Source organism: Ursus maritimus, unplaced genomic scaffold (genome assembly GCF_017311325.1).
Source record: "Ursus maritimus isolate PB19 unplaced genomic scaffold, ASM1731132v1 scaffold_9, whole genome shotgun sequence".
Taxonomy (NCBI): Eukaryota; Metazoa; Chordata; class Mammalia; order Carnivora; family Ursidae; genus Ursus; species Ursus maritimus.
Window position 1 is genome coordinate 21,345,372 of NW_024427107.1, and position 22,725 is coordinate 21,368,096.

Consider the following 22,725-nt stretch of genomic DNA (forward strand, 5'->3'; position numbering starts at 1 on the left):
CTGTAAGGCTTTGCAAATAAATATCAAGGTCAAGGGCTGGAAGCGTTTCTGGAGCTATCATGGCACCTCTTGATTCCACTGGGCCAAGAAATGCTTTCAACCCCAGAGGGCAGAAGTTTTTCAAAACAAGACTGTTCCAATAAGGGCGTGTGCTTCCTCCATCCACTCTTTCTCCCGCCTGCTTGCATTTTAACTACTTTGGGAAGAATGGAAATTCTGCAAAACCTTTGGTATTTTTGAACCACTAAGTAGGCTAGGTGATGGGGCCTGTGGTGATTTCTCAGTGAGAGGTTTGTACAGACAGGAACATGGGGAGGCGGTGAAAGAGGCCTTTTCTGAAGAGCCAGCGGAGGGAGCATTGCCTCCTCCTGCTCAGACCCCCTCCTTCTTCCTCTTCCTTCCCGGGGGTTGTCTGGACTTAAGTTCATGGGGACTTTGATCCCTGTGACAGCGGGGGGCTTCTGGCCAGGCCTCCTGTACTGCAGGCCTAGGGCAGGTTCAGGGGAAATCTGTTCAGTGGTTTAGTCTTTTTCATTGTCCGCACTGACGCAAGCAATCCTCTCCCTTATTTTGTCACGTTCTTTGTCTCAGTGTTTCTTCTCTTTCTTTCTTTTCTTTTCCTCCTCTTCAACACTTTGCTGTTTGTCTGAGGTGGGCGGGCTCTGTGCTTGTAAACAAGGAAGTGCAAGGGACACAGTCAAAGGAATTTTGTATTAGGAACCTTGGGGCAGGGGCGCCTGGGTGGCACAGCGGTTAAGCGCCTGCCTTCGGCTCAGGGCGTGATCCTGGCGTTATGGGATCGAGCCCCACATCAGGCTCCTCCGCTATGAGCCTGCTTCTTCCTCTCCCACTCCCCCTGCTTGTGTTCCCTCTCGCTGGCTGTCTCTATCTCTGTCAAATAAATAAATAAAGTCTTTAAAAAAAGAAAAAAAGGAACCTTGGGGCAGCCCCTGGGTGCTTGGTTCATCTCAAAGGATGCAGCATCCTCAATAGGAGGTGTGAGGAGTGAGCATATGTGGGGACCCCTGTCTTCCTGGAGATGCAACAGAAGCCTTGCAGGTATTGGGGAAGTTGGGCCTGGGTGCTTCCCCACCACCACCACCACCTCCAGATTGTGTTTTTAGGAAGTGGACAATAAGGGACTTCGTAGGGAGGGTTTAACTTCTTTGTAATCTCCTTTAGCCAGACAGATACCTTTCTCCTATTTGAAATGGAGAAGTGACATTTTCTCAATTACATGTAAAGGGCTTCCGCCTGATTACTGCACTTTCTGGATCCGTCAAGGAAACCAGGTTGCTCTGCTTACCCTCAACAGTTCTGTAACACACACACACACACACACACACACACACACTCAACTATATACAGACCGTCCCTGATTTACAATGTTTCAAATTATAATTTTTCAGCTTTACGATGGTGCAAAAGCAATATGCATTCAGTAGAAACTGTACTTTGAATTTTGAATTTGGACCTTTTCCTGGGGGAAGAGATAGACAGTGTAACACTCCCTCTTGCTGCTGGGCAATGGCGGCGAACGGCAGCTCTCGGGCAGCCGTGCAATCATGAGGGTTTGCAATTGGTATATTTACGACCATTTTGTACCCGTACAATCATTCTGTGTTTCACTTTCAGTACACCGCTCAGTAAATTACATGAGATATTCAATACTTCATTATAAAATAGGCTTTGTGTTAGATGATTTTGCCCAACTGTCGGCCAATGTAAGTGCTCCAAGAATGTTGAAGGTAGGCTAGGCCAAGCTATGATGTTCAGAAGGTTACGTGTATTAAATGCAATTTCGATTTACAATAATTTCAACTTAGGATGGGTTTATCTCTGATCACGTCATAAGTCAAGGAAGATCTGTGTAAAGTTGGTTCCAAAGAGCAAAGCCTCCTAGTTCGGAATTAGATTTAAAATGAGCCAATACCTTCCCAACCAGAGGCTTTCTGGTGTTGGGTATCAAAGTGGGGGTAGTCAGAAGATCTTGGAAGCCCACCTCATCGGCTCATGTCTAGCTCTGCCTCTGGGGCATCTGCTATGTTGGTTCCATAGTTCTGTCTTCAGGGCTGCCTTAGGACAGACCTTCATTACATCTTGTTTGGATTATTGTCGCCCCCCCCCCCCACCGCTGTCTTTCAGCCTGTGGTTACTGTGTGTTTCTCTTATTAATCCGGGGGAAGGCTGGATTTAGGAACCTATCAGCACCTTATTTTTCTTTTTTCCATTTAGGCCAACGAAATTATCAGCTCTTCAGTGAGACTTCTCCTGTCTCCTCATTGCTGTACCCTCTGGGCTTCCATCATAAATTAAAATTCTTTGCAGTCTTTGCACCCACAGATTGCAGGTATTCTACAGCCTAGTGAGGTCCTCCTCACAGTCTGCCTTTTTATCATGTATCTCTGTGTCCCCAGTAGGTGGCCAGCCCTCTGGGGATACCCCTGGAATCAGGCAGAATTTTTAGGTATAGTAGGAACTCCCCAGGGGTTGAATTGGAGTCATAAGGATTTCAGAAATATAGGCATGGCCAACTGGGAATCGGAATGGATTGAAATGGAAAAACCAAGAGCTGGAAAATGCACTTCCCAAATTGCCTGGACCTGCCAGGAGGTGACTATAGTGGAGGTCACTCTCACATTCACCTGGTTGTCATGAAACAATGGTTTCTTACCTTGGCTTCCGCTCAAGCCCCAGTCAAGACAAATTAGAGTCTCTGTAGTGGGGCTCAAGCATGAGTATTTTTCAAAGCACCTAGGTGATTTCAAGTGGGCAGCTAATTGAAAATTACTGGCATAAGGAAATTAGAGCTTGCAGAGACCTCCTTTCTTTGATGGAATTACCTGGAGGTCACTGCTGAGTCCTGCCACACAAACGGCACATAGAGGGAGGAAGTCAGTGGGGGTGAGTTGATGGACAGCACTAACCCGGAAAATGTTAGGTACACCTCATACACACTCCATTGTCTGCGGTCCTTAGAGCTTTATGTCAAGCCAAGATAGAAGACGGGGCAGGCGATGGAGTGCTTGTAGCAGAAGCGGGACTCCAACTTCAAATGACTGGAGGAAATCCATTTCCAGGGTTGTCAGCCTAACCATTGTCTCCATGCAGCAAACTCCCCCGGTCAAATCAGCCCACAAACCAGAGCAGAACCACCATGCAATTGTGCAGTCACATACTCAGTAACACTGGGCGTGTCTTGTTCCCCCACTGGAGAGTTCTTTTCGAAGGGCTTTCCTCTGGCAGAGCATCCGTTTTTCTTCTGTTGCCAATAAAAATCCCCGGCGCTGTTCTTTCTCCTTCGCTTCCTTCTATTGCTTCTGACAGAGTTTGCCAGTTAGCTGAGGTCAGGATTTCCTTTTTACAAACAACCTGCTTTCAGTCAGTGGGGCCAAAGGTTTCCTAAATTACAAACCCTTTCATTTCTTCTGCCACAAGTTATCCTGTCAGTTTGTGTAATTGCACAGAATAGAGAGAAATGGAAACATTCTGAGAGACACTGAAATAAGTGCTTTTACTAACTCTACCCTTTTGGACTGTCAAAAAACTCTCCTGAATGAGATGGACAGGATTATTCCGGTTGAATCCTCCATAGCTGCATGTAGCGTGGGTAAGTTCCAATGTCTGGAAGGAAATTTCTCGCAGGTCTTCAATGAACACATAACGTCTGTGGCATCATCTCCACATTCTGTTAAGCAAATGGCCTCCTTTATATTCGTTTGAATTGGGAAATACCCATGTCCCATTCAAATATTTTTAAAAGCAAATTTTACAAGTTATTGCTAAAAGCTGACATTTGTAAATACTGATTAGAAGATAAATTTTAACTACTAAAAAGATGACATGGAATTGAGGTGTTAAGGTGTTTAAAAATGACATCATTGGGAAATCGTACTAACTGTATGGACCGGACGCTGAATATGCCTTGAAAACAGAGAGGGGCTGCCTAAGCTCCCCCTGGTATGCAGTGATAGGGCAGGGAGGCAAAGCCAATGTTTGTTGCCCCTGGAGCTCATGCTCTTTCCATGATTCTGTGATATATCCAAGAGTTGGTTGGGGTCGTGACTCTGCCTTATTTGACTGTGACCCCTAGCAAAGCATTTAACCCAAGTTTTGTAATCTGTAAATTAAAAGGGGCTCAGCTAAACAATACTTAGACCTAACATTTTAAGTCTCCTGTAGACTCACTGCCACAGTGAAGGGTTGCAGGCTGTGTGTGTTATCGCAGGAACCTGAGCGAAATTTTTTTTATTATTATGCTATGTTAGTCACCATACAGTACATCCTTAGTTTTTGATATAAATTTCCATGATTCATTATTTGTGTATAACACCCAGTGCACCATGCAATACGTGCCCTCCTTACTACCCATCACCGGCCTATCCCATTCCCCCACCCCCCTCCCCTCTGAAGCCCTCAGTTTGTTTCCCAGAGTCCATAGTCTCTCGTGGTTTATTCTCCCTTCTGTTTACCCCCCTTCATTCTTCCCTGCCTTCTCCTACCCATCTCCCTGCGATTCCTTATGTTACATAAATGAGTGAAACCATATAAAATTTCTGTTCCTGTCCCCTTCCTTTTCTTTCTTCCATGAAGGTAGGGGAAGAGTCAAACTCATGTACAGTAAAGGCACTAACCGTGAAGTCTACTCTGAGATGAAGGACAGGTAAAGCCTGTGCCTCTCCCTCTTCTGGCCGCTTCCACCCTCACTCAGCAGCGATCAGTCCCATAGTTTTCCCACGGCTTTCCTTTTCTTTTCTCCTTCCCTTGCCACATTCCGTCCTCTCAAGGCCTCTCTCATATTCCCTCCTTCTGTCCCCTCTGCTCAGATCAACTCTGGCCTTCAGGTCTTGGTTTAGAGGTCAGTTCTGCAGGGAAGCATCCGCTGCCAGCCTAGGCTGCCTATGCCAGTCCCACGTCACATCCATCCCTGCTGCTCATTGGAGCCTGTTTTATAATTGTAATTGATTCTTTTTAAAATTACCATCTGAATGCTTGAGGTCAGGGACAGGACTGTCATTTTCACCTTTTTTCTTTTTTTCTTTTTTTTTTGACTAAGCCAGAATAATGTGGTGTCCTGATAAATGGTCTGGGCAGTCAAGGACCTATCAGGTAAGTAACTTGTTTTCTCTCTTCTTTTCTTGTTCTTTGACATCCTATTCTCCACCCAGAAGCCAGAGTGATCATGTCAGAGTGTGTCAGATTTGGCCACACTCCTGCGAAAAACCCTCAATGGTCTCCCATTCCATTTAGAATAACATCCAAATCCCTTACCATGACTTCAAGGCTTCAAGGTCTCCTTTCCTTTCCAAAGTCATCTCTTCTTGGACCCATGGGCATGATTTTTACTCCTAGAACACAAATAGAAGCATTCTTCTCTGAGGACCTTTGCCTGTATGCTCTGTCCCCGATCTTCACATGCTGCCTATTTCTTAGCAGTTGGTCTCAGTTCATATATGATGGTTGTGTCCATCCTTTCCAAGGAAGCTTATGCCCTGCCACTTATATTCCATCTTAATCAAGAGTATTTTTGACTGAATGTATCTTCCTTCCTTCCTTCCTTCCTTCCTTCCTTCCTTCCTTCCTTGTCTTGTCTTGTCTTGTCTTGTCTTGTCTATTCCTACCTACTCCAGTCTTAAACTCCATCCCCAGGAGCAGAGACCTGCTTCATTAGCACCTAGGGCAATGCCCTCCATAGTGGGGGCCCAGAGAATCTTTATGGAAGGGAAGAATATGAACTCCAATGAGACTATAGACATTGAGTGGGAGAAGTTCAGGAGAGGGCGCTAACACTGTGCGCCAAGAAAGGGAAAGAAGGCTCCAAAGAAGGCACTAAAGCCTTTGGGTGCATTGAGGGTGGAGGAAGTCATTGATGGAAATGGGAATGCTCTGAACAAAGATGAGGCAGGGATGCTTACAGGCTTTTTGGTCCATTAATGTGTACTGAAGGTTTGTTCATAGCAGTAATGAGAGATTATGTTGGGAAGAAAGTAGGTGCTATATTTGGAAACTTTAGAATTCCAAGTAGAAAAATTGGGGCTCTAATCAATGGTTAAAGGGAAACCCTTTACGTATATTGGTCAGTAGCATCATGTTAGAAGTGTTGCTTTAAAAAATTATCTTTTGAGGATATATCCTCCGTTTTGCCCATTTTTCTTATTTTCTTTACCTGAGACCTAAAAATCCTTCCCCTCCGCATTCTTGCCTCTCTTTGAAGACTTTCTCCAAACTTTTTTTATTCTCAGTGTGTCCGAGCATGCTCACACACTTCATTACTCCAGCCACTTGCCTGGGTGTGTACTTGTGAAAAATGAACATCATGGGCCTGATAAATGAGTCATACAACTGCATGCTTGATTTTTCATGTGTTTGTATGTATGAATGTTTTGTTTCTAAGATTAAATCCCAGGAGAAAGCAAGTTGTACTGTTTTATAGCTCCCTGTCAATGATGAATCTGGCCAAATTTTAGAGGTAAAGGTTTTGGGTATTCTTTCTTTATAGGTAAAACTGCTTTATATTGCTGTCCCTAAGGTATTTAAGTGGTTAAATCGATGCTCTGCCATCCAAGATTCTTGATGCGGAATTCTGTTCTATACTAAATTTGAGTGAGGGTCCAGTTTATATAGTTTTAGAGGAAGTGTAGAGCTCTTCTATTCATCTGTTCTTACAGTGATCAAAGAAACAGCTGTTACCCTTCTAGAAGACTGATAAAGCCATTATTACTACAGTTACTTCATACCACTTCCTTTTGTTGGACCAGAAGCATGCTAATGCAACCAAGATCCTATTTCTCGTAAATGAGAGATAAGAAAATGTATTCAAGGAGCTTACAGTACTTCACAAATCAATTTTATTAATTTAAACACAAAATTAATGAAGAAAAATTCTGTACACAATTGTGGACACAACACACCTTTATACAGTAAAGCCAAGATAAACTTTGTCTTTCCAATCTGCAGAGTACAAAAACATAATGAAAAGGCTAAAAAATTGTCAACTTCTGTTTGCTTCAGAAAGCAAGAAAAAAAAAACCCAAATTCCGTTATTAAACAATTTGGAAAATTCACAACTAATTCTAGCAGCAACATGAAACTTCAGGAAAAGGTAAGAGTAGCTCTTTAGCTACTTTGGGTGAAGGCTGGTGTTTTGTTTTGCTTTTTTCCCAATATTAAGGAAAAGTCATCCAAAAGTAATTCCATAACGATGGAAGATTTTAGATGAAAACTAGTGCCCAAACTCATCACTTCTGGAGAAACTGTCTTATGGCATAACAAAGGTGACAATTTTTTTTCCCCGGATTTATGCTTTATACATCATGCAGGTGAAGAATAACCTTGGTGGTGATGATTGGGCCATGTCCACTGCCCGCAATGAACTTTCCAGGGAGGTTGGGGTTTAGGGAAGTGTGGAGGAAAACAGAAGGAACAATGAATCACTCAAAAAGAAGTTTTGCTGATTTCCAGAGATGTGGTAATGTCCTCCTTTATCTAAGCAAGAAAATGCAGACCCTATAATCTGAGCACATGAAAAAACTTTGCTAGTCTCCAATTCATGAACCATTTTATTAATAAAATATATCAATCATCTACATTCTGTGGGAAGATGCATAATCATTTTTTTTTCAAGTAGTTACATATAATACATTAGTGTCGAAAATGAAAATGAAAAAGGTTGTAAGAGGACTTTTTGTGTTTTTTTCAGATTATTTAAGACTCTACTGTTTGTTTTACCAAGGTCCTCCTAACAGCATTAAAAAAAAAAAAAACTGATGGGAAAAGTAATTTGGAAAACAAAATCCTATTAACATCCATGCTTTTGGTCTTTACAACATTAGCTAAAAGAAACAAAACAAAAACAGCTCCATTATCTACATATTTATACCCAGTACTTCGATAAGGCACTGCACCTGACTTTGTGCACACATGGCCTCACACTTCCCTATCAAGGCATTGCCACCTTTCAATATCATTTTCTAAACAATATGTAAAAGAATCATCCATTATTACAAATTTACACCAAAAATTCTCTCTGTACACGATTGTCTCAGTGATGTACATATTACACGTTTAAATTAGACATACTTTAAACTACTTTGCAATGTGCTAAGATTCAAAGTACTTGCTGTGTCGTGAGGCAAAGGCCTTTAATCGCTTATTATGATGCTATTGTCTCTTCAATTATTTGATGTCAAAAAAGTCTGGTTGAGTGAATTGTATGGTGCTGGAATCATACCTCAATTAAAGCTGTTTTTAAAAAGTCTGTTCATAAATAAGTAGAGATGTACAGATTACCCTGGGTATGAGACACCAAAAAAGTAAACTTTCTTTACAAGAAAATCCCCTCACTGGTATTTGGGAAACACATTTCAGTCTTTGTTGTGCAATCAAGTTTGCTGTACTGGAGAAGCTGTTTATGTCACATTGAAGATGCTGACAATGTAAGCGTCTGCAGGTCCTTTCTTCACAGGTTTGAACCATGTAGTTAATGTGGCAAAGACACATCACACTGTACTAGAATATTCTCATGGCTTATTTTCATTGGATTCACAGTACTAGAGTCAACAGCTGTTCTGAAGAGATAGGTGTGGTCCTTCATTTACCACAAGGGCAGAGGTGAAGACCGACAGCAGCTGTGCGTCAACACGTTGAAATCGTGACGTTGGGTGCTCCAGCGCTGACACGAGCCTCAGGCCTGCTGGGTTGGTTCCTGGTCGCAGGGCAGTTGTGCGCTTTCAAAGTGCTAGGTGACTGTTACAGGTACTCCAGCTCCAAGGCATGATGTAGGGCCATGAGGTCCGAGTGACTGGAGACCCTCCAGAAGGGCATGGCGTGCTGTGAAAGGGGCAGACACACAGTGAGGACAGCCTATGCTCCCAGCACGAAGCCTTAAACCTGCTTTTGAAATTCGCTACAACGCTCATCCCCTTGTTTCAGTATTGTGAGAACTGCCAGTGAAGATCTTAACATGACATCTGTTTAAAACAAAAATTCAAACTTAATCCTCCCTTAAGACTAGTGGACTACATTTTAAAATATAATCTGGAGTCTGTTCCTTTTAAGAAAGTGATGGATATTTCTGAAGTCGATCTGTACTGTGACTTGAATGCCAATTCCAAACTTTACATAAAACAAAAGAGCTATGAATGAAACTTTGTAAAAAAAAAAAAAAGTTGCCTTTCAAAATATGTATCCAGTGGATTTTTAATGCTAAAAGTGTAAGCAGTTTCTTTATTTTACATTTTTCAAAACTTAATTTTACTCATGTAAGAAGCAGCTTTTTTTCATTTACTTCCATTAGGCATTCTTCACATTGACCTTAAAATGGCTTTACCATATGGGAAAAATTTAAATGACGATCTAACATTTTTTTTTTTTGTAGTTTAAAAAAAAATCAATCTAAAAATCTAGTTTAAATGAGAATCTTTGTAAAACACCTGAATTAGCCAGAGATAAGAACAACAGGAAGAGAGATTACCTCATCCACAAAGGATAAAAACATGATTATAAACTGTTACTGCTCAAAAGCTCTCTAGTAAGTACTGACGCATCAGCTAAATCTTTTTCCTCATTTTTCAGGAGAAAACATTCTACGTAGCCCGTAGAAAAACAGCTTTTTAAAACAACAACAAAAGTAGTGTGAAGGCCTGAGTATAATTTGCAATTCTAGTGCTAAGGAATTACGATCAGACTAACAGGAGAATTCGTCATGGAAGCAAACAGCATGATGTAAGGGTTGGGGGGGGGCTTATCTGTACATAAAAGTGGAAGCAAGTAACTGTTTTGATGTAGATCGCACAGCTGTCCTGTTCTGAGAGCGCAAACTATGAAGTTAGTTATTAACAATGCCTTTGTCTCAAGTAATCTGCTAAAAGCATATGCCACAGTCCAATACCAAATGTAGACCTTTCTGGACTCCCTATCTTTCAATAACAATAGTCCAGCATGGAGGAGTAGAAGAGCTCCTTTCAAAGTTTTAGGATGATCTACTTGTCAGCTTTTGACGAGAAAAACAGACTGTACTGCTTTGCATTCATTCACTCCTTTTTTTTTTTGCATCTGCAGATGCAAAAACCTTGTGTTGAAGATGGCCTTGATCCACCGTCTCACAGTCTGTCGGAGAGAAGTAGCCATGTACAGCAATCATGAGCTTTCGCCTGTGTGTTAGGAAAGGACCATGAGGAGGCCAGTTCCCTTTACCTGGAAAACTGGGGAAATTCCTGGTAAGAGGAGGTCATAGTTAAGCTACATGAGAAAGGATGACCAGTCAAAAGAGCATTTCATGGCTGTGTGTGTTAGGGGGCAGAGAATGACGGAGAATTCCACTGTTGGGATCCTGGCTGTAAATGAGAGAAAGACATTGCCCGCAGGAACCACATGGAGCAGGGCTTGCAAGGAGGTCAATAATAATGATAGCTGTAATTTATGGAGTATTTTGTCACTGTCCTAAATACTTTACATAGATTCTCAGATTCAAGCCTCTCTATAACCCCAGAGACAGGTACTACCATCATGGTTTCACTGATGAAAAAACTGAGTCTTAGAGGAGGAGCAGGAAGGTTTAATAATAGCTGGTAAGGAGTGATCACACGATTCACACCAGATCGGGTCTGAATCTTAAGCCCAGATGCTTTAATGCCTCCTAACTGTTCTCAATGGCCTTTTTTTTTTTTTTTTAAAGATTTATTCGACAGAGATAGAGACAGACAGCAAGAGAGGGAACACAAGCAGGGGGAGTGGGAGAGGAAGAAGCAGGCTCATAGCGGAGGAGCCTGATGTGGGGATCGATCCCACAACGCCGGGATCACGCCCTGAGCACAAGGCAGACGCTCAACCGCTGTGCCACCCAGGCACCCCTCTCAATGGCCTTTTAATCCAGCAGCATAAATTATCAGAACCAGAGTATACAGCTTAAAACACACACACACTCCCTTCCGTGTTCTGTTGAGTGAGGGACACTGAAAAATGCTTGCAGTTATAACACAGCTTTCCTTCTTTTTCTGTTATTAGAATAAAAAATCCATGTGTACTGTAAAATATTTGTATAATGTAGAACTTCAGTTTTATAGAGAAATGCAAATCATTTCTAATCCTAGTATCCAGATAACCTCCTTAAATGTTTGTTTTTCTGTATCTTTTATATGTGCACACTCATATTTGAAATTGTGTGTAGATAGTATGTACCATTTAGCATCGTGCTCATTTTACTAAATTTCAAGACCATTTTGACACATCATTTTTAAGAAAAATCGTTCACTATTTTAAGTTTTCAAGTATTCAACTCTATACAGCATTCTTGAATATTTAACCATCCACTAACATCTATTTTAATATCCTTTTATTTCTAATTAACTAACTTGTGTATTTTTCTAATTTGTCAGATTTGTGGCCCCTCCCCAAAGTTGCTTCTCAGGAACAACTGAATAAAGGGAGCTGTAGAGTAGTTCTATTGCTCTGTTATTTCAGGATGGAGCAGAGAATGCTGAAGGCTCTTCAGATAGCTATCCAGAAGCTTTCAGGACAACTACCTTCATAAATACAAATAAAAGTACTTGAAGTGGATGCTTTCTTTTCCCGAAGTAAGTTCGGCCAAGTTTTTTTGCATGTTGATTATCTGAAGTTAGATCTGTTTCCCACAGACAACAAAACACATACTGGTGCACTCAGCAGTATGTATTGTGGAATGCAAGGAGTGGCAGGGAAATGGGAAAGGGAACTGAAAAAATCCAGCTAATTCCTTGGTACACGCTTAAGATAAAAATTAGGCATTTAATTCCATAGTCAACAAAGTCATACAATGGTTATGTATCTTATCTCTACAGGTGTAGGAGCTGATTCCAACTTAGAGCACGTCTAATATAAACTGTTTTAAACAAGTTATGGGAACGCAAGGTTATTCACAAAGAGCCCTGGACTGGTTTGTTTACTGCTAATGAAATACATTCTATCTTCCTACAGAATATTAAGAAGCTCATGATCAAGTAGTACCCTGAAACAAATGATGAAATATGCCCGTGGTAGATTATAGACACAACTCATTACAATCCAGTGATGATGGGGTCATTCATTTGAGCAAAAGTGCAAAAGGTTCTACAACGATAACTGGCATATATGAAAGGGAAGAGCTAGTCTCTGTGAGCACTCCCACACAAGGATAGCAACTCTAGCCTCAGCAGTATTTCATAACATGAAGGGTAATGATCTGTTATAATCGGCAGTTCCATTCTCACAAAAATAAGTGGGCTTCTACTTTATAAGAAACTGAGCTTCTACTTTATAAGAAACTGAATCTAGGGGAGCAGATAGGAAACTCAAACTCATGTTCACAAATACCTGGAACTAATATTGCAAAATATTTTCCCTAATTCGCACATAAAGATTTTATGACTGCACAAGAGCTTCCCAGCACAAGTGGTGCAAAGACAAACATTTCCACATCAGTACTAATATTTCTTATATGACGTCAGAGAGGTAGGTTGGCAAAAGAAAAGCAGGTGCCACGATGAGAACTGGGGTATAATTCTCAACTCCGACATTAGTGATATGATTTTGAATTATGACAAAACTGGGGCCCAGGAAAACTATCTGTAAAATGAAGGTTTAGGGGAAATGACTCAAGGTTGCTTCTAGGTTTAATACAATTTATGACTTGAATATTGTAGCTACTGCAGATGTATAAAATAATCTGCATGACCTATGCCCCATTGACAAGAATCAGCAGGCAAGAAAAAAGAGGCATTAGAATTGAAAAGGAGGAAAAGCTATTTGCGGCTGACATATAGAAAATCCTAACGATTCCACACCAAAGAAGTGTTAGATCTAACCAACAAATTCAGTAAAGTTGAAGGATACAAAATTAACATACAAAAATCAGTAATATTTCTATGCACTAATGCCAAATGACCTGCAAAAATAAAATAGTTAGGAATTAATTTAACCAAGGAAAGTAGCTACACTAAAAAGCATAAGACATTAATGAAAGAAACTCAGTACATACCCAAATGGAAAGGTATCTCATGTTCATGGATCAAAAAAATTAATATTGCTTAAATGTCCATGCTGCCCAAAGTCACCCATCCATTCAGTGCAATCCCTATCAAGATTTCAATGGCATTTTTTAGAGAAGTAGAAAAAACAAACATAAAATTTATATGGAACTGTAAATAACCCCAAATGGCCAATGCAATCCTGAGAAAGTGAGTAGGAAATATCACATTTCCTGATTTCAAGGTATATTATAAAGCTATGGTAAGAAAAGCAGCATAGTACTGGCATAAAAACAGACACAGAGATCAATGAAACAGAATCAACCACCCAGTAATGAACCACATATATATGGTCACATAATATTTGACAATGGAGCCAAGAATGCTCAGTGGAGAAAAGGGATTCTCTTCAATAAATGGTCCTGAGAAAATTAGCTGCAAACATATAAATGAATGAAACTAGACCTCTATCTTATACCACTCACAAAATTAAATGTAAGACCAGAAGTAGAAAACTCCTAGAAGAAAACATTAGGAAAAAAGCTTCTTGACATGGATCTTGGCAATGATTTTTTTGGATATGACACCTAAAGCACAAGCAAAAAAACCCAAATGGATTGCATTGAACTATACTTCTGCATAGCAAAAGAAATGGTCAACAAAATGGAAAGACAATCTAAAGAATGGGAAAAAATATTTGTAAAAATAAACTCATACAAATCAGTAGTAAAACAAATAATCTAATTAAAAATGGCCAGGGAACCTAAGTAGACATTTCTCCGAAGAAGACATACTGACAGCCAAAAGGTACATGAAAAGATGCTCAACCTCACTCATCTGGGAATTGTAAGCCAAAACCACATGAGAACTCACCTCACATTGTGAGAATAGCCATTATCAAGAGGACAAGAGGTAACAACCTGGTGAGGCTGTGGAGTAAAGGGAACCCTTGCATAGTGCTAGTGAGAATGTAAAAAATAAAAAGCACAGAACTACCACATGTTCCAGCAATTCCACTTCTGGGTATATATCCAAAGGAAACAAAAACATTGTTGAAGAGATATCTGTACCCTTATGTTCATTATAGCATTATTCATAATAGCCAAGACATGGAGACAACCTAAGTGTCCAGTGATGAATGAATGGGTAAAAGAGTTGTGGCATACATATACAATGGAATATTATTCAACCACAAAAAAGAAAACCTTAGCATTTGTAACAACATGGGTGGACCTTATACCAAGTAAAATAAGACAGAGAAAAATAGTGTATGATCTCACTTATATATAGAATCTAAAAAAAAAATCCAAAACAAAACCCAAACCCCAAACTCCTACGAAAAATGATCAGATTTGTGGTTACAAGACACAGAAGGTAGGGGACTTGGATGAAGGTGATTGAAAGATATAAAGTTCTGGTGGTAAGAGAAATAACACTTTTTTATAGTATATTTGAGATTTAGGAGTAGATCCTAAGAGTTCTCAGCATAAGAAAAAACATTTTAAAAAAACCACTTTTTTTGTAGCTATGATGATAGATGTTAACTAAACTTATTGTGGCAATCACTTCATAATGTATGTAACTCAAATCATTATGCTGTATACCTTCTCAAACTTTATAGTGATGTCTACCAATTATAACTTTAAAAAATAAATGAATACATTCAGAGAGAGGAGAGCTCGGTTGTAAGCTGGAGAGGGTAAGTTGGGCCTGCATTGAATTTGAAGAATGGGCAAAGCTGGTTAGGTAGATGGGAAAGAGCTGGGACTCCCAGTCAGAAGATGGCATATAACAAGGCTGATAGGTGGAATGAACAGAGCATTCAGTATGGAGGTGACAGGGATGGAATGGTATGGCCATAATAAAAACTAATAAGGAAGGAGATTTCTCCAGCACTTGGAATATCTAACTAGGAAGGATGGGTTGGAGGTGTGGCTACTGGCTGGCCAGTAGCAGAGAAATTATGCCAAAGGACAGTGGAAATGGAGTGTGAACAATGGATGGGAGCCACATGAAGAAACAATTCATCTGTCTTGGTAATGCTTTGGGGGAGGAGAACAGCAAAGCAAATTTAAGGGGGTGAACTGAGTTCATTTATTAGCTGATATTCAGATGGGATGATGTAAGATGCCTAAACAGAGATACTCCATCGGGTGGGACTCTCAACAGAACCAACCACAAATATTAACAGAAATGATAGCTGAAACTTATTAGTTTATTGAGATTAGGCATATATTGAGAGAAATGGATACTAAAGCCAAAGTCTTAGAAAGTAGCACACATTTTTGGATAATTAGAACCAAAATATTCCCTAGTGGGAAAATGACACATCCTTCCTGCCCCTCTAGTCCACATGTGCAACTTTCCAAATCCCTTTATGCTACCCTTCCTCCTCATCTAGCATTTTGCATTTATCCCTTCTAGTTATACCTAAAATCACTAACATAAAAAGCTGGGTGCATGGACACTCACATGTAAACTGAATTTTACTAAAGAATGTATTAATAAAATGTTTAAAACCACAAAAGGACACAACCTTTGGCTCAGGTATTGTACTTCTAGGAATTTATCCCACAGATACACTTGCTCATGCATGAATCACATAGAGACCATTCACTACAGAACTGTTTGTAAGAGTAAATATGGGAAACCACCTAAATTTTCAGCCCCAAGGGACTCATTGAAGTACAGCACAGCCAAGTAATGGAATGCCAGTGCCGCCATTTAAAAGGATCAGAGATAGAGAACTCCATGTACTGATATGGAATGGCTGCCAGAATATATTATTTAAAAAAAAAAAAGGCAGGTACAAAAAAAAGTATATAGTTACCATTTGTATGGAAAAAATAAAGAACATAGTTTTGCATATGGAGGTACAAATACTTTCCAAATTATAAGTAAAAAGATTTTGGAAGATAGATTTTTCTAAAAATTATCATGAAATTTATTGCACAGCATCACTCTTTACTCTAGACAGAAGTGAATTCTTTAAGAAGAAAGATGAAATCCAATTCAAGACCCAGCATATATAATGTTCTCATTAAGCACTAATGAAATGGCTTTAGAATAATGAAATTCACTGTACTTGGTGTTAGTAATCCCCACGTCTCAAAATCTAGAAGCAAAAAAATTAAAAATTTTTTAACAAAAGCAGCTCTCATTGTTCTCAATAAGCTTAGAACTGAGTATTATTCATTAGGTTCTCTACTTCATCTTGGATTTCAGCAAATTTTGGAGTTCACATTTAAAATGGACATTTTTTTGAGTTTGTTTAGTACATAGGCAATGTAGGAAGACGCTGAGCCCACCTCCTCCATGAACACACCAATAGGCATTTATTTAGTAATATCTTCTGAAGAACTGAGAGCTGACTGCACAGCTTCTGCACAACCAAAGACAGACCACACAGAAAACAGCAAGAGAAACAGAGACATGAACCCCCATCTCCAATGCCGTAAATTGCAGCAGGGAGGGACAGTACCAAGAAACCCTGAACACATTTGTCTGTGCCAGAGCACAAAAGCTTGCAGGTTAAAGGGCAGCTAGGATATAAAGGACCCAGCCCTAGAACTCCACCAAACAATGACAGAGTTGCTAAAAATCTCTCTGCAGTGGACGGGCTGGCAAGTGCCATGGTTTATGTTCCCCTTCTACCTTGATAGCATGGACAGAAGCAGGGTCTGGGCACTAGAGCTGAACCACCCCCTCAGTGAGCCCATCGCCCACTGGAGCTCCAGCTGTCCCACCAAGGTGACCCCATGGCAGTATACCCATGCTCACTATAGCTCCAGTCATCTTGCCAAGGTGACACAAACATAAAGCACACGAAAACACTCCAGGCCCATACCACTTTGGTTGCAGATGTCTTTCCAGGGCACCCTAATACACATTACCCTGAGAAGCCATGGCACATGCCTGTCTTGGCCCCAGCCACCCTGCCAGGGCACTTCTACACAAAACATTCTGAGATACACTGGCTTACACCCACTTCAACCATCTTGCCATGGTGCTTTCTGCACAAAGAGCACCAGGGCAGCCCCAGCACTGAGTAACCTGGGACCCCAAGCCGATGCCAGCCATTACTCCACCAGGCCAGCTAAAGTCACCAGACAAACACAGTCTACACAGAGGAGGACCATACACAGAACCACTCCTTCAAGTTTAGGAGAAATCACTGTTGTGTTTAATTCAGAAAGTCAAGCAAAGTGAGGAGACAGAGGATTATTCTCCAAAATAAAGAACAAGCTAAAACCTCAGAACACAAACTAAATGAAATGGAGATAAACAATCTACCTGATAAAGAGTTCAAAGTAATGGTCATAAAGATGCTCACTGGACTCAAGAGTGGATGAACTCAGTGAGAATTTCAACAACAAAAATATAAGAAAGAATCAAAGTTGGAGAATATAACAACTGATATGAAAAATATACTAGAAGGAATTGGCAGAAGATTAGAGGATGCAGAAGAACAGGTCAGTGATCTGGAAGACAGGTGAATGGAAAGCACTCAAGATGAATAGGAAAAAGGAGTAAAAAAATGAGGATAGGCTAAAGGATCTCTTAGACAACATCAAGTTAACAAACATTTGCATTATAGGGGTCTCAGAAAGAGAAGAGAGAGTGAGAGAAAGGGGCAGAAAACTTTCCTAATCTGGGGAAAGAGACATCCAGGTTCAGGAGGCACAAAGAACTCCACACAAATGAACCCAATGAGGTCTACATCATGACACATACTACTTAAAATGGCAACGTTTAAAGATAAAAAGAGATTTTTAAAAGCAGTGAGAAGCAATTAGTTACATACAAGAGGAACCCCATAAAGCTATCAGCTAATTTTTCAGCAGAAACTTTGCAGGCTAGAAGAAAGTGGCATGTTATAGTCAAAGTGCTAAAAGGAAAAAAACCCTACAACCAAGAATACCAGGCTAGATTATCATTCAGAGTTTAAGGAGAGACAGAGTTTTCCAGACAAACAAGAGTTAAAGGAGTTCATCACCACAAAACTGGCCTTATAAAAAATGAACCTTTAAGTGGAAGCAAAAAGGCCATAATTAGAAGAAAATTATGAAACAATAAAATTTCACAAGTAAACATACAGTAAAGGTAGAAGAATCCTTTATAAAGCTAATATGAAGGTTAAAGACAAAAGTAATAAAACCAAGTATACCTATATAATTAGTTAAGGGGACTCACAAAATAAAAACATGTAAACCACGACAACATGTAGTAAAACATGGAAGTAAAAATGAAGTTCTTTTAGAACTTTAATTTTAAGTTTAATTTTAAGTGAACATAAATTTAATATAAGCTTCTATATACTTAGGATATTATATATAAACCTCACAGTAACCAAAAACCAATAATAGATCCATAAGAAAAAAGAGAAAGAGAGCCAAATGTAATACTAAAAAAATCCATCAATCGCAAGGAGAGAGAGCAAAAGAAGAACATAGAAACAGAGAAAAATTACAAGCACAACTAGAAATCAATGAACAAAATGTCAGTAAGTACATACCTATCAATAACTACTTTAAATGGTCTAAATGCTCCAATCAAAAGACACAGGGTGAAGAAATGGATAAAAAACAAGACCCATCTATATGCTGTCTACGAGAGACTCGCTTCAGACCTAAAGACACATACGGGATGAAAGTAAAGGGATGGGAAAAGCTATTCCATGCAAATGGAAATAAATTAAAAAGCTGGGGTAGCAATGCTTATATCAGAAAAAATAGACTTTAAAAGACTTTAAAACAAAGATTGTAACAAGAGACAAAGAAGAGCATTACATAGTGATAAAGAGGTCAATCCAACAAAAGGATACAATAATTGTAAATATCTATGCATCCAACATTGGAGCACCTAAACACATAACACAACTATTAACAGATACATAGGGGAAAAAATGACAGTAATACAATAATAGTAGAGGGCTTTAACACCCCCCTTACATGAGTGAATAGATCATCCAGACAGAAAATCAACAAGGAAAGAGTGGTTCTTTTTTTTTTTTTTTAAAAGATTTTATTTATTTATTTGACAGACAGAGAGACAGCCAGAGAGAGAGGAAACACAAGCGGGGAGAGTGGGAGAGGAAGAAGCAGGCTCCCAGCAGAGGAGCCTGATGTGAGGCTCGATCCCATAACGCCGGGATCACGCCCTGAGCCGAAGGCAGACGCTTAACCGCTGTGCCACCCAGGCGCCCCAGGAAACAGTGGTTCTTAATGATACATTAGACTCAATGGACTTAACAGATATATACAGAATATTCCATCCAAAAACCAAAGAATATATATTCTTTTCAAGTACACTTGATATGTTCTCCAGGATAGATCACAAGCTGGGCCACAAAACAAGTCTCAAAAATTAAGGAGATCAAAGTGTATCATTTCAGGGGCGCCTGGGTGGCACAGCGGTTAAGTGTCTGCCTTCGGCTCAGGGCGTGATCCCAGCGTTATGGGATCGAGCCCCACATCAGGCTCCTCCATTATGAGCCTGCTTCTTCCTCTCCCACTCCTCCTGCTTGTGTTCCCTCTCTCGCTGGCTGTCTCTATCTCTGTCAAAAAAATAAATAAAATCTTTAAAAAAAATAAAAATAAAAAATAAAAAAAATAAAAAAACAAAGTGTATCATTTCAGACCACAGTGGTATGAAACGAAAATCAATTTAAAAAAAAATGGAAAAAACATGATGTGGAGGCTAATGGGTCAACAAAGAAATTAAAGAGGAAAAAAAATACATACAGACAAGTGAAAATAAAAACACAAAGGTCCAAAATCTTTAGGACACTGTGAAAGCAGTTTTAAGAGGGAAATTTATAGTGATTCAGGCCTACCTCAAGAAACAAAGAGAATCTCAAATAAATAACCCAACCTTACACTTGAAGAAGTACAAAGCTCATTGTGTGGATGGAAGGAAATAATAAAGTTCAGAGTGGAAATAAATAAAATAGACTTTAAAAAAACAACAATAGAAAAGATCAGTGAAATCAAGAGCTGGTTCTTGGAAAAGTTAAACAGAATGGACAAACCTTTAGTTAGACTCATCAAGAAACAAAAGAGGACTCCCATAAACAAAATCAGAAATGAAAGAAGAGAATTAACAACCTACACCATAAATACAATGCATTATTAGAGACTACTATGAAAAATCATATGCCAACAAATTGGACAATGAAGAATAAATGGATAAATTCCAAGAGCCATATAATCTAAAAATAATCAGGAAGAAATAGAAAAACTGAACAGACCAATTACTAGTAATGAAATTGAATCAATCAAAAATTTCCAACAAATAAATGTTCAGGACCAGATGGATTTATAGATGAATTCTATTAAACATATATTGTTCCAATTTTAGTTTATGCGCTGCTGACGTGAGTAGTCTAGCAAACATTTATAGAAAAGTTGATACTTATTCTTCTGAAAGTATTCCCAGCAATAGAGAGGAAGAAAAGCTTCCAAATACATTCTACAGGACCAGCATTACCCTGATACCAAAACCAGGCAAAGACACTAATTAAAAACAAAACAAAACAAACAAACAAAAAACAAAAAAAACTACAGGGATATAGATGCCTGATGAACATAAATGCAAAAATCCTCAGTAAAAATTAGCAGATCACATTCAACAATATATCAAAAGGATCTTTCACCGTGATCAATTATGATTTAGTTTGTGGATGCAAGGATGCTTCAGTTTCTGGAAATCAAAGTGATATACCACATTAACAAAATCGAGGATATAAATTATCTCAATTTGCAATCTCAACAGATGCAGAAAAAGCATTTGATGAAATTCAACATCCATTCATGATAAAAACTCAACAAAGTGGATTCAGAGGAATATACCTCCATATAACAGAGGCCATATATGATAAACCCACAGCAAACATCACACTACATGGTGAAAGACTGGGAGCTTTTCCTCTAAGATCAGGAACAAGACAAGATATCCACTCTTATCACTCTTATTCAATGTAGACTAATTAGAAACAAAAGATAAATAGAATAAAATAGAAGTCCTAGCTGAAGCAATGAGATCGAAATAAAAGCCATCAAAATTGGTAAAGAAAAAGTAAACTGTCACTATTTGCAGATGACATGATACTATACACAGAAAATCTTAAAGACCCATGCAAAAAAGTACTAGAACTCATAATGAAGTAGCAAAAAGAAATTAAGAAAACAATTCCATTTATAATTGTACCAAAAAAGGATAAAATACTTAGGAATAAACTTAAGAAGATGAGTGAACTATACCTGAAAACTATAAAACACTGATGAAAGAAATTGAAGATGACACAAATGAAAAGATATTCCATGCTCATGGATTCAAAGAGTTAATATTGTTAAAATTCCCATACCACCCCAAGCAATCTACAGATTCAGTGCAATCAATATTGAAATACCAATAGCATTTTTTCACAGAACTAGAACAAATCGTACTAAACTTTGTATGAAACCACAAAAGATCCTGACTAGCCAAAGCAATCTTGAGAAAGAAGAACAAAGCTGGAGGTATCGCAATCTTAGATTTCAAGGTATACTGTAAAGCTGTAGTAATCAAAATAGTATGGTGCTGGCACAAAAACAAACACATAGATAAATGGAACAAAATAGCCCAGAAATAAACCCGTATGTATATGGTCAATTAATCTACAACAAAGGAGTCAAGAATTTACAGTAGGGAAAAGGCAGTCCCTTCAATAACCGGTGCTGGGGAAATTAGACCATTACATGTAAAAGAATAAAACTAGACCACTTTCTTATACGGTACACAAAAATAAACTCAAAATGGATGAATGAGTTGAATGTGAGACCTGAAACCATCATGGTCCTAGAAGGAAACATAGATAGTAATCTCTCTGACGTGGCCTTAGCAACATTTTGCTAGACATGTAAGGGAAACAAAAGCAGAAACTCTTGGGACCACACCAAAATAAAAAGCTTTTTGCATAGCAAAGGGAACCATCAACAAAATGAAAAGGGAACCAACTAAATGGGGGAAGATATTTGCAAGTAATATATCTGATAAGGGGTTGATATCCAAAATATATAAAGAACTTATATAAGCCAACACCAGAAAGACAAACAACCTGATTAAAAAATGGGCAGAGGACCTGAACATACATTTTTCCAAAGAAGACCTACAGATGACAATTAGACACATCAAAAGATGCTCAGTACATCACCCCTAATCATCAGGGAAATGCAAATGAAAACCACAATGACCTATTACCTTATAACAATTAGAATGGCTAGTATCAAAAAGACAAGAAATAAGTGTTGGCGAGAAGGTAGAGAAAAAGGAACCCTCATGCACTCTTGGTGGGAATGTAAACTTAGTGCTAACACTGTGGAAAACAGTATGGAGGTTCCTCAAAAAATTAAAAATACAAAATACCATATGATCCAGTAATTCCACTACTATTTACCCAAAGAAAACAAAAACACTAATTCAAAAAGATATATGCATCCCTATGTTTATTGCAGCATTATTTCAAATAGCCAGGATATGGAGGGAACCTAAGTGTCCATTGACAGATGAATGGATAAAGAAGATGTGGTATATATCTTAAGGAATATTACTCGGCCATAAAAAAAATGAGATCTCACTATTTGTGGCAACATGGATAGACCTAGAGGGTATTAGGCTAAGTGCAATAAGTCAGAGAAAGACAAATGCCACGTGATCTCACACACAGGGAATATAGTCAGTTGTATTGTAATAGTGTTATATGGTG

General features: G+C 39.0%; 1 protein-coding gene and 1 long non-coding RNA gene across 8 annotated transcripts in view; one reads left to right on the forward strand and one right to left on the reverse strand.

The window, feature by feature from the left end:
• Window positions 1-8,677: 8,677 nt before the first annotated feature.
• Window positions 8,678-11,556, forward strand: LOC103681251. The gene is made up of 3 exons (XR_573245.2): window positions 8,678-8,754; window positions 10,060-10,217; window positions 11,461-11,556. It is a non-coding gene; the product is annotated as an uncharacterized LOC103681251 (long non-coding RNA).
• Window positions 8,748-22,725, reverse strand: part of EYA1 (EYA transcriptional coactivator and phosphatase 1) — a 160,174-nt gene continuing 146,196 nt past the window's right edge. For all 7 annotated transcript variants that reach the window (XM_040626132.1, XM_040626131.1, XM_008710789.2 and 4 more), the window contains one exon: window positions 8,748-8,829. In XM_040626132.1, the coding sequence (XP_040482066.1) occupies window positions 8,749-8,829 (81 nt within the window). In that variant the 3' untranslated portion in view covers window position 8,748. The remainder of the gene's footprint in view (window positions 8,830-22,725) is intronic.